The following is a 15,529-nucleotide window of genomic DNA, read 5'->3' on the forward strand; positions in this document are numbered from 1 at the left end:
TCGTTTCAAGAAACGGCATTCGACGTTTTGTCAACACACATGAACCAATGGTAATCCATGAAATTGTTCATGAATACAGAATGTTGATGGAAATTTAATAACTGAGCTAAAAAAGTAAGTAGTCGATTATGATATTTATAAATTAACGGTATAGCTAAAAGTGTCGTATTTTATTGTTAATCATTTTGTTGGGGTAGAGTCTTTTCCAAAGGTGTACTTTTCTGAACGTACCCAACCGGCAGTGACGTAGAGGACTGAATTGTGGGTAGACACGTGATAGTAAATACGGCAGCCGTGGACGGGAAGTGTCTCATTTCGTTCGTGTAGGCAAGATGGTGAGTATCGTGGGTGAAGGAATTTGAGACAGCGCTAGAGTTTTTTTTTTTTTGCTAATGTATGTAGTATCTTGTGTGTGGTTTGAATATTTTCTCCTGTTAAGTGCTATAGAAGGTTGAAATTGTTAGCTGATTATGCTATTGCTGCAAAGATATTTAGTCTATGATGATTTAGCTGTGTACATGGTTAGACTTTCTGACCACGTGTGAGGAAATTGTCTAGGGCGGTCTGAGACTTGTAACATAATAAAATATGTTGTTAGCTATGTAATGCTTCTGCGTAAAAATAATTATGTATGTTTTCATTTTAAGTCTCATCGAAAGTTCAGCGCCCCTCGCCATGGCTCTATGGGATTTTATCCGAAAAAGAGATCGCAGAGGCATCGTGGTAAAGTGAAAGCGTTTCCAAAAGATGATCCAACGAAACCTGTTCATCTTACTGCATTTATTGGCTATAAAGCTGGCATGACGCACGTGGTGAGAGAAGCAGATAGACCTGGTTCAAGTAAGTTCAATATTTAATTCTTGTGGTGGTAAATTCCGCCTCGTGGCACATATCGCGAGAAACGAAAGTTTCTTTGCGTATTTAAGAAGTAATCTTAGATTTGCGGTTGTTTCATAATTTGAGTAAGATTTGAAATTAACAATCGCTACAGACAACCTTAATGAATGTGTTAGAATTGTTGAGGAAAAAGTCTATTCCTTGATGTGATACGTATGTACCATTTAGATTTGATGGAAAGTGGCAATGCAGAGCATTGGTTGCTGTACATCAATGTCTTTTATTTGCACGCCCGACACAAAGGCAAGGCACAACTTTGTGGTCCATGCCTACAGGCTAGGAGCTGCTTGACATTGTGCAGTTCATTCCTAACTGTGGTGTCGTAGATCAACTCTGCTGCTTTATTTGAAAGATGTGCAGGGGCACGGCATATTCCATAAGCTTTCAGGAATCCATTGGGTAATGACCTGGGAGAAAAGCCATGCTTGGCACAATACAATTTTTCAAAATTTTGTTGGCTGAATGTTTGTGAAATGATGTCTAATTGTTTAGAATAACGTTGTTTAATGTGGAAATAGCAATAATTTGTATTCATAACTTAGTGTTAAAGGCTTTTATTTTCTATTATGCAATTCCTTTTTTCAGAGGTTAACAAAAAGGAAATTGTCGAAGCTGTGACAATTTTGGAGACACCTCCAATGATCATAGTTGGTGTTGTTGGGTACATTGAAACTCCACATGGTTTAAGAGCCCTTCAGACAGTGTGGGCAGAGCACTTGTCAGAGGACTGCAGGAGACGTTTCTACAAAAACTGGTAAGTTTCCTTCTTTGCTAGGGAGCTAGATTTTTTATAAGTTTGAGTGGGTTTTCAATATTTAGTCTTTAAATTGGCTTTAGTTGAAATTACAAGAAAGAAGCTAAATGTTGAAAATCAGGCTTAGTCTTCCAAGAAATTGATAGGAACACCCTTAGTTGTAGTCAACATGTTTCTGCTTCGATGTGACTTAGTTGTAACACAGTAACAATGAAGTGAGGGAGATGCTTTAGTGCTGGTTCCATAATGTTGTGACAAATCTGTGTTAATTAGTGTTTTCTTATGAAGAGCAATTGTACTTGAGTTGGTTTCAGAATTTGATCACTGTTCTTTTCCTGTAGTGTTTAAATCCTTGTTTGTTAGACTTTCTCTAGCATTTATGTTACATTGAATGACTTAGTAGGCTGTTTCAGTGGATAAAATTCGTTTTAAAGGATTAAGTGGATTCACGTTTAGGGTTTTTTAGATTAATTTTCAGGGATGAAGGTACGTAAAATTTTTAGTAGCCATTGAGAAATGGCACTCCGCCCCCAATATGGTTTGCATCTGGGTAGCTTCATTGACTTGCTGCATTCCTCCTGCACATAAACCTTCAATCTTGAATTATATTCTGAAAAGTTGGTGTAACATTTGACACAGTTATGCCCAATTACAGAATTTTCACTTAAAACATTAAGTTTTTGGGAGTTGTCTGTCGGTTTGTGTAGTCAGAATGTTGGATTACATATTGTTACCCCATAACTATGGGAATTGGCAGCACTGTTTCAATGGAAGATCTCGGACCACCTATTGTTTTGCTGAATATATATTCTCATGACTTCATCACTAAACTTCATAGACGCAGACTTCATGGAAAATTTAATCGATGCAAAGTTTTCATACATTTAGAGAAAAAGAAACTTCGGCAAAACATGCAGGATTTTTGTGGGTTTCTCAAAATAACTCATTGGAAAACCTAAAACTTTCTTCATTTGGTAGAAGTTGTATGAAGATTCAGTTCAGAGTTTACTGCTCATTGTTCAAAAGTGGAGTGGCTATTGCACTCCTAAATTCAATAAAATGAAAAATTTTGCCAATTGTTACTTTTGAACGTTTGCATTTTTTTTTTGCACAGATGGTGTTTGGCTCATTTAGTAAGTTGAGTATTCTAGTGGTGTTGCTCAACTCTTGTAAAATTTTACTTCATTTGAGACTCCACAAGATCTCTTGCTAGAGTCTTAATGAAGATAGTTCTCTTAATTTTTTTCTGCCTTTGGAAAAGTTCTATGTACCATACAGTTCACACCACAAGCAACATCCCATAATCCCTTTCGACGCCTCCTTATCCAACAACTTCATAAACAGGGGCACACCTTTCGTTGAGATGCCCACACCACCTTTTCACTATAAAACATGAGGATCTCGGGGTTTTCCTGATTCAGGATCATTGTTTACTGCACGGTGTATAAAAGAGATACGAATTGCAGCTTTTGACTTATTGAGACAAAGGAAATTAGTATGAAGTCTCCCCTGAAACTATAAACGGTTGTCATCGCATCTCATTTTGTATAGGTAGGTGCTATGGTACCTGCTTTTCGGGGTGTTGATGTATGTGAGGTCTTTCTTCGGGTCAACAGAAGCGTCCGATCTTACCCGTCGGCTTTGACCCGTGACGTAAGCGTGTTGTGGTGTGTGACGTCATTACGGCGCGGAGTTTGATTTGCGATTGTGGCGTGTTTGTAGATGTCTTGTTTTTGTTTGTCGTGCTCTCTGGTGGTGTGTTCATGGTTTTCATTTGTTTCGTGTGGTGGGGTCAGTTTTCTGTTGCTCAGGTGTTGGATTTGAAGCGGAATTTCTATTAGTGAGTTAATGGTTAATTTAATGCTCATTGCTGTACGTCGGGTGAGTTTGTTATTGAGTGTATTTGGTTGTGGTTTTTTGTTCAGGAATGGATATGAAAGACCGCCTTAACAGTGTTCGGTTGAGGGCGATGATGGGGGAGACAGCTTTAGAGCTGATTAAATTTCTTCAGCTATTTGGCTTAATTGCCGAGGTCGTGAAGTGCAGTGTGTGCCGTGAACCTATGAAATTGGTTAAAGTTCCGGACTCTCGGACCAGGGACGGATACATGTGGTGTTGCCGGAAAGATGGCGTATGGCGTTCTGTAAGGCGTGGTACCTGGTTCGAGAAGTCTAGATTGGCCATGCGTGAGATTGTGCTTATTACGTATTATTTTTGTTATAGTTGCGGGCAGAGTTTTTGCGCGTTTGAGACTGGTGTGAGTGAGAGGACTGTTTTAGACTGGTATTCCTTTTGTCGTGAGGTGTGTTCCGAATTTATTAAGTACAGGGGTAAGTTGGGTGGGCATGGGGTGGTTGTGGAGGTGGATGAGTCGCAGTTTGGTAAAAGGAAGTATGGGAGGGGGAAGTCTGTGGCTGGTCTTTGGGTGTGGGGGGCTGTTGTTCAGGGGGGTGGGGGTACTGAATGTGTTTTTAGGGTTGTGGAGGGGAGGTCGAAGCCTGAATTAGTGGGGTTAATTGAGGAGTATGTAGAGCCGGGGTCCACAGTAGTTTCAGATGCGTTTTCTTCATATAGGGGGTTGGGTGAGAGGGGATTTAATCATTTAGTAGTGAACCACAGTCTAGAGTTTAAGAATTGATACTGGGGCTTGCACTAACACAATTGAGGGGATGTGGGGAGCGGTTAAGTCAGTTCTTGGGAGGGGGAAGAGGCGCTCTTCCAACCTTCAGTCTCATTTAGATGAGTACTGTTGGCGGAAGAGTGTCCCAGAGGGCTATTGCATTCTTCGGGTTCTTTTAAGGGCTGTGGGTAAAATGTATAGACCGAAAGTGGTTAGTTAGGGTGGGCTGGGTAGGTGGGTGGGTGGTTTATTTTGTTGTATAGTGTTTGTGTGTTGTATTTTGGAGTTGTGGGGGAGGGGGTTGACGTTTGGTGGGTTGGGTTTTTATTTTAGTTCAGTATTTTTTCGTTGGTGTGTGTGTGTGTGTGTGTGTGTGTGTGTGTGTGTGTGTGTGTGTGTGTGTGGTGGCCAATCTAGTTTGTGGAGCTGGAACTTTTTTGAGGTAAGTTCCGTTTTTTTTTGTATGTTTTGTGTATTGGGTATAGGTTGGAAACATCCGATCTCACGCGTCGGCTTTGACCCGTGACGTAAGGGACCTACACATTGATCTGTAGCGTAGCCCTGAATACGAGGATAGGTTGGGAGTTTTTTTTGGAATGCGGCCGCGGCAGCGGCCGCCTATGATTCGAAAATATTGATTTGACACTAATGAACATGTATACGTAATATGAAGCAATTTGATGAACATATTGATCTGTAGCGTAGCCCACTTGAGGTTAGGTTGGGAGTTTTTTTTTTTTTTGGAATGCGGCCGCGGCAGCGGCCGCCTATGATTCGAAAATATTGATTTGACACTAATGAAGCCTGTGGGGGGGATGAGGGGGCACTGCAGACTCCCCCCACCACATAACGACACATGATGATCAAATTTTGAAAAAAAATGAAATTTTTTCCGTACCTGCTAAACTGCATAAGTGCCGATGTATGTAGGTGTAAGGGAAGCTTTCGTTTCTTAGTTTTCTATTGGGGATGTGATCGGTAGGTTCTGTTGAGCTATATAGGTTAAGGGAAGTGTCCGATTATGGATAGGAATGTGTTTTTTGGTATTTGGTCAGTTTTGTGATGTTGATTTATTTCGTTGTTTTGCGTGGTTTTGAATGGCGGTCGGTGGCTACATTTCTGTATATTTAGTTTCTCCGCACCCAAAAACCCCTAATTTCCCACGCTTGTCCCGTTAGTCATTAGGCTTTTTGTGAAACTTGTGTATTTCAGTGTTTACAATACGTATGCGATGTTTTTATATCCGCCATATTGGAATTGTTTATAGTCGTTTCCGCGGTATTTGTGACGTCATGGGTCAAAGCCGACGGGTAAGATCGGACGCTTCTGTATTTCCCTTTCTTCTAAAGTTTGAATAGTTCTAATGATGATGAATACCACTTGTCATGTGTAATATTTCTGTGTTCTAAATAGGTTTCACCAGTCAGTATGGCTTGTAACCCTTTCTCATAGTTTGAAAGGATGTGACCATTGCTGCCAATATCCAGAATAAATGTTCACATTATCAAAGGAAATTGTCGGTGTCAGTCAGGAATTAAATTTTCAAGCCGTATTTTGCCAAGTTCGGCATATACATTCCAAAGCCGCACCCTCTATGGAAGGGTACAAGCATTTCATTAGCTTTGTGTGAGCAGTTGCCAGATAGTAACAGACAACAGGCTGTACTGTGCATGCACAGCTACGATGATGTAGGCAGCCAGTCTCGTTTTTGTGTGGAATGTCGTGTGTGGTGAGCATCACGTGACTAGGGAGTTGTACCTGGAGCAGTTGTTTTATCAGTTCTACCCAGATTAGGAATACAAATAAGGAAGCAGTTCTTGGTATATTATTCATGTCAAAACTAAACTTTACAGCTCAAAGTACTATAACATTTTGCTATGTGGTAACTGACAGATTTTTTGTAATATTATGTAGCATTTCCAGTCAGGTTTACATCACACAGCACTGCAATGAGCTAGTAAGAAGAAATAAACAGTTCCTTGTGTAGCTCACGCTGGAATAAAGGGCAATAAATTTCATTGCTATTTCAAAATGTGAAAAAATTAACTAAGTTGTCTGTCAGGCAAAGAAACTGTAAAACTGACAGTTTATATTCTACTCTATGAATAAACTAGAGGAAGTACTAGAGAAATGTCTCAAGATCGAAAGACACTGTTCCACAGGCAGATTTGTAAAATTCTGCTACAGCTGTCAATATATTTGAAACATAATATTTGCTTCAAAAATACTGATCAATTTTGCCTGCTTAGTCAGCTTCAAGTCAGTGCTACGTGTGTTCGTACGTATATAACATTGAAATCTTAGTGTCATAAAACAAACAGGACATGAGACTACTCCAGCAGCATTAGAATTTCATAAACCATACTAAAATGCTCCATTCCATTCTAATTTGCACATATCTATGTCCAGATGCAGTCGGAGGTACCTGATATTCAGCTTTTCTATGTGGTATGTTGTTCGTCCCAGAAAATACAATTTGCACTTGAAATTGAATGAAGTTGAAAGTAGCCAATAGTGCAGAATGAAACACTTATTCAAATAAACTAGTTGCAGCTGTGGAAATAATAAAAAATCAGAAAAATGAAAACTGATTTTGTTCTTCCATGATTATGACAATGTATTCACTTGATGGCTCCCAGCCACAGAAATGTTTTTTCATTTGACGTGGGAGCTGTAAACGAAAAGACGAACAATATCACGAAACATACACAGGTTACGTGGAGGAAACACCCCCCACTATAACTCGGCTTGTTCTGCGCCTGTGGGAATCTGGCAGCTTGGGCAGGCCAGAAAAATGTTTTTGGGTAGGATCTGGCTACTTGCTGCTGGTGCTCATATGGCAAACAGCCATGCTCAGTCTCCCAAAGTGGGAGAAGCACTACTCGTACTCAGAATTCAGCTCTGTGTATGTGCATGAGCTCGCTGGCAACTGATCAAACGAACCTCCTGCCTCCAAAACAGCAGGGTTTTCTCTGACTTTGTGCCATTTGTTGCAGTCTAGGAACCTGGAAGACAATGTTTGTTGTCATGTGTTCTTAAGTTTGCTGGTGGCTGCTGTTTTCTCCAGGGAAAGCATCTGTTCCTACCAAAGAACTAAATTTTTACCTTGTCATCTGCTGTCACATCTTCGTCACTTTGTTTCCTGCTCTGAATTAGTGTTGTGATCACTGAAGATATCTAAATTAGGGTAATTATCACTGTCATAAGTCTTGCACTGAGCTGTTCTTGAATGTCCACATCTGTCTCGTGTAAAACGCCTTCCATATAAGATCCAGCTTTTCCCACCATGGAAAATCTTGGTAGTATTAAACAGAACAGTGATATTCAGATACCATGTCTGTGTGACTAAAGGCCTATAGATCAACAATGCAAGAGTTGTGATGTGTAGCTTGTCAACCAGTAGGAAAGTACAGTCTACTACACTTCGAAGGGGGGTGTGAAATATAGATAAAAAAGGTAGTGGTTTGAGAGACAGTCCATAGCAGGTAGTGTAATTTTGCTTGAAAGCTCATTTATTTTTTTTTTAGGATGTGTGCACACTTTGTTAATACATAATATGTGAATGTCTGATTTGATCATTCTGTCCTAGCTGTTAAATTTTTGCCTCTGTATTTGCTTTTCCATTAGTACATGGCTATTTTAAATTAATTAAAACGAGTTTTGAGCTGGAAAGCCATCATAAGTGTAGTTGTTAAAGAAATTGTGTACAGCTTCTAATGATTCATACTAAAGCTCTCCGCTCAGATGATGAGAGCAATAACAGCTCATCATGGAAGTTATTCCAGTTGGGCGAAGAAGATTCATCTCCGCTCATAATGAAGAGATGTTCTTCTGTGTCTATCTGGTTTCCCTATCCCAGCATTCCATCATACCTTGTACAATCCCCTGAGTTGTTTTTTCAACAGGTACAAGTCGAAGAAGAAGGCATTTACAAAAGCTTCAAAGAAGTGGCAGGATGACTTGGGTCGTAAATCAATTGATCGTGACTTCAAAAAAATTGAAAGATACTGCAAGGTGATCAGAGTGATTGCCCACACACAGGTGAGTCGACTTGAAATTTTGTTAACTTTCCCACTTGATGCTTGGTGCTGGGGAACAGTTTCGGCTGAACTCGGTTACCATTGTGGCCCTGGAGCTGCTTTGTGCAGTCTATTCCTTGCCGCAGCATCATACAGCATCTCTGTCCCCCATTTTTTTGGGAGTGTGCAGAGGCACGGCATATTCCATAAGCTTTCAGGAGCCCATTGGGTGGGGACCTGGGAGACAAACCATGCCTGGTACAGCTGCTCTTGTTGACTTAAGTAATGTAATGTGAATTTTCTTTTGGAAGCACTTTATAGGCATTAATATGTATGTAGTAGATTGATGGCAAATGTAATGTCTCTGTCTTGGCACTGTAATAGATCATTTAGGGTGCCAATTGTAACTACTGGAAGCAATTTGACTTGTTACACATGTTGAATTTGATTTTATTTTCAAATGATAGAACACAGCAGTCAGCCTTTTCTTTAATGTCTTATGAGGCAACTCTAGATTTCAGCTAGTGACTAGCCTTTGTCAGTGCACTTTCATAGTGTCATTCTCTTGGTATGTCAGTCCCCTGTTCAGGCTTCTGTTGCAGCTTGTTGAAGTGGGACTGACTTAGCTAGGATGGGCATTGATACTATTAAATAGTGCACTGATAATGGGTAAGTACGAACTGAAACCTAGATTTACCCAATAAAGCCTGAAAGAAAAGGATGACTGACTGTTGTGCTTTGTCATATAGTTATAGTGCAACCACACATGGAATGGAAGGGAACTTGGATTTTATTTGCACTTGGCTTGTGAACTTTCTAGTTTGTTAATAACAATGCATTAAACTACATAGCAATGGGCCATGAGGGAGTTATTTAACAGTAATTGGTTTTGTTTTACTGTGTTTATGGGTAAGCATATCACTGTTGTATATGTTGTTGAATGTAACTTTTAGACCTGTGGGAAGTATACATCTGACCGAAAAACATTTTAGAGGTCCTGGGAACTCTGCATTTCAATTGAGCTTTTTTCCCAGAAATCTCAGGAAGTAGGTTGCCACAACATACACTGTGGGAACTCTGCTTGCTACCAACTTGGGTTTCCCATAGGTTTTTGAAATATGTTATTGCCTCTGGATTTGCCTGGCACTGTAGCAGGTCTGTAAAAACTGCTCCAACAGTAAGTTTTCTGTGAAGTGATTAATGTTATGTGAAGTTGGGGGGCAAAACATTTGCCTTTTCTCCTGTGGGGAAACGACCACAAAGATAAGTTTTTAGTTCTAAATTGCAAAATATAAGCAGTTGTAAGCAATTCTAATAAGATTAAAAAATAAATTAACTTCACTGAGTCACTCAAAAGTGTGAAAGGGTTTAGTGTTTTAGTTCCTACACCATATCAGATTGTATAATTGCTATTTGTTCATTTTGTGGATCAAGAAGTTAACCTTTAATTTCTATTTCCAGATGAAACTATTAAAGCAAAGGCAGAAGAAAGCCCACATAATGGAAATCCAACTGAATGGTGGTTCCATTGCAGACAAAGTTAAATGGGCACGTGAACACCTGGAAAAACCTATACCTGTTCAGCAAGTGTTTGCTCCTGATGAGATGATAGATGTGATTGGTGTTACAAAAGGTCATGGCTACAAAGGTATGATGATGATAGTTTATTTCAATATGTTTTGAACTTTTGAGGATGTGATGAAACAAATTGTGCATTGCAGATGCATTTTTATGTTGATATTAACAATGTTGCCTTCCTACTGACAGCCTCAGTCTTATGCATGTTTGTGAAGTGTGCCAAAGTTTTGGGACTAAATGAATTCTATGTTGAACCCATTAAAAGTGTGATGATGAATACTAATTGCCTTATAGATTACTTGTATAGAAATTCCTTTTATTGTCCCCTTAATTGTCTTGATAAAGGCACTAAGTCACCTAGGTATTATTCACTGCTAAATCTTATTTGTTTCAGGTGTTACATCTCGTTGGCACACAAAGAAGCTGCCTCGTAAAACTCACAAGGGTTTGCGTAAGGTTGCTTGTATTGGTGCATGGCATCCTAGTAGAGTATCATTCACAGTAGCCAGAGCTGGCCAAAAGGGTTACCACCACAGAACAGAAATGAACAAGAAAATATATCGCATTGGTCAGGGAATTCATGCGAAAGATGGGAAGGTGAGTTCCATATTTTGATGTTGTAAAGAACTAAGTGTTTGCTGTCTTGATTGTATAGATAATTTTTTATTTATTTTTTCAGGTGGTGAAAAACAATGCATCTACTGAATATGATTTAACAGAGAAGACCATTACTCCAATGGGAGGTTTCCCACATTATGGTGAAGTCAACAATGACTTTGTTATGATAAAAGGCTGCTGTATGGGGCCAAAGAAGAGAGTAATAACTCTGCGAAAGGTAAGACGGTGATCAAATCGTTAAGAATGGTTAGTAACGAGAATTAGCATGATGATTTTACAGTAGAGCCAAAAGGATTCTGCTATAAATTTGATGATCAATGATAGGACTGAGTTTAACTTCATGACTGATGTTTGCTGTACTAAGAACTGCAAATGTATGACAACCTGTATTTATTTTTGCAGTCACTCCTTGTGCACACGAAGAGGAAGGCTTTAGAAAAGATCAACTTGAAATTCATTGATACTTCATCGAAGTTTGGCCATGGACGGTTCCAAACTGCTGCTGACAAAACATCATTTATGGGCTTGCTTAAAAAAGATCGTATTAAGGAAGATACAGCTGTTGCATAATGTTTTGATTGAAATAAAATAGAATTGACAAGATGAGTTTTTTATTAATAAAATTAAAATCCCCAGATGTATACCAGTGGTTTAAATTGTTCAGATTTGATGAATATACTGGTTCTTCCACTTTTTATTGACATAAGCTGAGGATTTGCTTGAGACAGTACAAATTTGTATTGGATATACTTACAAACATAAGCTGATGGTTATTATGAGAACACAGTAAAAGTAACTACCTGAATAGTAGTTAAATTTTTTCACAATTATCATTCTTTGCACAAACAAAATGCAGTGCAAACTTGTCTTTGAGCATGTGTATGGACATACCCATGTAAGTAAAATAAATAGAACCAAATGATACTAAGGAAGTTTTTGCACATTCTAAATTCTCCAATAAACAGCTAAAAGAAATAGACTTGACCCGTATAATGAATTGGCAAACATTTTGTCATGGAATAAACGTACCCTTGCTCTTTGTATGCATGCTCAGGTTGTAGTTAGCTGGGTTTCTTTTATTGCAACTATCCTGAGCTTGCATGTTATCAACAATTATCTGTATGGAAAGAAACTGGTTATCTGCCATTTTAAACAAATTGTGAAACTGGTAAATAATAGCAGAAAAGATAAAATGTTCAGTGCAAATATACTTTCACAATTGAAAGAGCAGACAATTATACACAGCCTTGGCAGCTGCTGCAAGAGTTTTTATTCAGTGTGATAAAAAGCTGTAATTTCGGTATTGCAGTATAGGAAGCAGATTTTATGGCAGTAAATACTGAATAGATATTTTGTTAAATGTTGACTGTACAAAGTTCTGTTAGCTTCATTGTGTAGAACAGCTTTGGAATCTTTGCAGAATGTTGGTGTTGGACTAGTGGTGGAAGTACAACAAAACTTAGTACACAAGTGTGGGAGAGTCTAATTAAATTAAATATTGTAACAGTTCAGTATCAATGAAGTTGAGATTGAAAGACTTGTCCTTTCTGAAGTTCGTAAACATGTCAATGTGATTTCTCTTAATGTTTGGCACTTCTTAATTGTGATTTGACACTGAGCAACTTGTGTGTATGTGATGGTTAATTTTGGCTACTGAATGTAAAACAGTTTAACTCAGATGCTATAGAAATTTTGTGGGTCACTGTGGAGTTGAGTAACTATTACTAAGCACGTTTGTTGTATGTAATTATGTACCTTGAGATTGAGCTGTCTTGAAACTGTACAGTTTGTTAGTTTAAAAGTTCGTCACCTGCACACTGGTATAGCCTTTGGTAGGATGGAAATTAAAGGCTCGAGGCAGTTTCTCACCTGTTGTACTTCTGTCTGAGCTTGTCATGCTCTTCCACTGGTAGTGCATGCAACAGAAAATTGGATGTATTGTGTGCCAAGACATGCATGCTGTCAGTTGAAGTTAAGAAAGCTAGAGTTGAAGTGCTAACCATTGTTTCAGTAGAAGTAGTTAGTGTATTAAGTTTAGACCCTGACCCTTGCATATTCATGAATGTTTGACATAACTGACAGTATTTCAATTTACCTGTGGCAAGCATGCTTTGTTAATGTGTAATTTAGAGTGTGTCTGTCTGTGATGGGGCTACGTGGGTATTTTGCCTTGACATTTGCCGAATGTCCCTTTGTTGGTGTAGGAACTCTCATTGCTGAGATGAACATAATTATAGGCAACTTTGTGCTGGGAAATGGCTGGACAAGCATGTACAGTTAAAGAATTAGAACAGCTTCATTGTTTTTTTCCAAAAACTTTCTCAGTTTTATAGCTTCATAGGTTTTTTACTATGAAGGTGACAGATTGCTTGTCTATGTGAACAGTACACTTACAAAACATTCATCCTGCTGGGAAATTTATGAGTAACTTTGGAAGAAAAATTAGAGTATGTGATGAAGTTCGTGGTGCCCTCCATCGGTAATGCAGGAATTAAATTTGGTTTTGGCCCATCCTTAGCCTTGATGACCTTCTACTCTCGCAACGTGTTCAATCAGGTGCTGGAAGGTTTCTTGGGGGATGGCAGCCCATTCTTCATGGAGTGCTGCACTGAGAAGTATAGGTGTCGGACGGCGTGGCCGGGCACAAAGTCTGTGTTCCAAAACATTCCAAAGGTGTTCTGTAGGATTCAGGTCAGGACTGTGCAGGCCAGTCCATTACAGGGTTGTTATTGTCGTGTAACCACTTTGCCACAGGCTGTGCATTGTGAACATGTGCTCAATCATGTTGAAAGATGCAATCCCTATCCCCGAATTGCTCTTAAACGATAGGAAGTAGGGAGGTTTTAAAATAAAATTGTAGGCTTGTGCTGTGATAGTACCACACAAAACAAGGGGTGCATGCCCCCTCTATGATAAACGTGACCACACAACACCAACCCCTCCAAATTTTACTGTTGGCACTATACATACTGGCAGATGACGTTCACCGGGCATTTGCCATACCCATTCCCTGTCATTGGATCACCGCGTTGTGTACCGTGATTCGTGTTTACACTCTATGCCAGGTGAGGCGGCGTCTTATTTAGCGGTGTGGTGTGGCTTATGAGCAGCTGCTCGTCCATGAAATCAGTTCTCTCACCTCCTACATAAGTCATAGTACTTGCAGTGGATCCTGATGCAGTCTGGATAGATGTCTATTACACATTGACCCTCTTCAACTGTCTGTGCTCTTGTCAGTCAAGACTAGGTCGACCTGTACACTTACGTACTGTACGTGTACCTTCACATTTCTGCTTCTCTATCACATTGGAAATAGTAGACCTAGGGATGCTTAGGACTGGAAATCTCGTGCACAGAGGTTCGATACAAGTGACATCCATTCACCAGACCATGTTCAAAGTTTGCGAGTTCCGCAGAGTGCCCCATTCTGCTATCTCACGATGTCTAATGACTAATGAGGTTGCTGATATGGAGTACCTGGTAGTAGGTGGCAGTGCAATGCACCTAATATGAAAAGCGTATGTTTTTGGGGTATTTGGATACTTCTGATCAGTGTACATAGCTTTGAAATATCCATTTTTTCATTTTTTGTGGCACTGTAATTCAGCCTAGTCTCAAGACTGATCTAAACAATTTATCGAATTGTGTGCAAGTATGTTTTACGTACAGTGAAATACAGTGGAAAATTATGTAACTATTTATCATTTGCTAGTTTTGTCTGTTGTTTGCTGTATTTTTGCCTTAGTGTAATTCACAAATGTAATAAGCAGCACTTAAGACCTCCAGTCTTTGTCATTCCCAAGTTGTAAGTTACATCCTGAAGATGAATAAGTAAATTTGATTATGTGGATGATGTAGTGTAATGTGGGATAAACTGCAATCCATATGGCATGTGTGGTGAAATAGGCACTGTCATGTAGAACATGTTGTGCAACAGGTTGTGTCGACAAACAACCACTGCCTATGCCCATTTATCCTAACTGATAACTTGGGGCTGGTCTGGTCGTGCTGATGTTAAAGATCAAACATCGTTTAGAGCTGGTGGTAGGATGCATCGAACATTGCAGTGGGGCGGGGTTGGTGTGCTGCATTGCAATTTATTTATTTATTTATTTATTTATTTATTGATTTGCACCTTTCTCAGTAAAGCGTCCATTCACCAGCTGTTGCTCTGCATTTGTAGATACTATGTAGACTACGAGAAAGGCAGCATTGAAGAAAACCACCGTCTAGACTTAAGACGACAAAAGTCCATGGAACTCAAGTAACAAGATAAACCTGTAAATCTCTATTAATAACGGACAAAATGGGTGCTTCCTCCCTTCATTTGTCACCAAGCTGACGTTTACATTGGTAGCACATCTACTACTAGATCGTGCAGCTTGCATTACATGTAGGACAACCAGAAATGTTCTAAGTCCAAACCAAAATATTAAGAGATTCACAGGCAATAAACTGTTAGAAAACGAGTTCACATTTGATCTGTTTCAGTGGCTTCTTCGAAAGATGCTCGCCAAAATTTTCTGTATATGTGGAACACTCCAACGCAGAATTATACACAAAGGCTGATCGTTTCACACGCGTTTTTTTTTTTTAAACTAATATTCGAAAATCTCTCAACTTCACCAAAATGTCCACAATTGCATCTGCTAGCACGGCAATATAAACCGAGCGCAATTAACTGTCATTTCTTCATCTTGCAGATAATTTTTTCGGACACATTTAACTTGACCTTGTCTGACAGTGACTCCACGACTGACTGAATGCTGTTGCTCACAGGGCATATAACTCATTCAATTATGCGGGCTCTCATTGGTTAATCAAAATGATCATCCAATCAGATTAACATTTCATGATCAATTTCGTGTGCAAACCACTTTCCTCCAATGAGTAAGTGTTGGTTAAGTACTTTTTTTAATAGATTTTTATATCTTCAAAACTATTAGTTATCCACATGAACATTTTACACTGTTCTTCTACATTATGAAAGTTCCTATACAAAATTTGAAAATAGGTCATATTTATCACAGTTATTTAGTTTAT

At 39.1% G+C, this 15,529-nt stretch overlaps 1 protein-coding gene across 1 annotated transcript; it reads left to right on the plus strand.

Moving 5' to 3' along the window:
• The first annotated feature begins 207 nt into the window (after positions 1-207).
• LOC126162978 (60S ribosomal protein L3) lies at positions 208-11,089 on the plus strand. Its single transcript, XM_049919826.1, has 8 exons — positions 208-335; positions 648-840; positions 1,483-1,651; positions 8,177-8,312; positions 9,752-9,938; positions 10,263-10,465; positions 10,548-10,703; positions 10,889-11,089. The coding sequence occupies exons 1-8, from the start codon at positions 333-335 to the stop codon at positions 11,054-11,056; spliced, it is 1,215 nt and encodes a 404-aa protein (XP_049775783.1). The 5' UTR covers positions 208-332; the 3' UTR covers positions 11,057-11,089.
• The last annotated feature ends 4,440 nt before the right edge of the window (positions 11,090-15,529 follow it).

The sequence above is a fragment of the Schistocerca cancellata genome, chromosome 2, assembly GCF_023864275.1.
Source record: "Schistocerca cancellata isolate TAMUIC-IGC-003103 chromosome 2, iqSchCanc2.1, whole genome shotgun sequence".
In the NCBI taxonomy this organism is placed as follows: Eukaryota; Metazoa; Arthropoda; class Insecta; order Orthoptera; family Acrididae; genus Schistocerca; species Schistocerca cancellata.

Bases quoted from the DNA above. Each gene is read 5' to 3' on its own strand.
- LOC126162978 (XM_049919826.1), top strand. The intron at 841-1,482 runs GTAAGTTCAATA...TCCTTTTTTCAG, and splicing joins AGCAGATAGACCTGGTTCAA to AGGTTAACAAAAAGGAAATT. The intron at 10,704-10,888 runs GTAAGACGGTGA...TTATTTTTGCAG, and splicing joins GAGTAATAACTCTGCGAAAG to TCACTCCTTGTGCACACGAA.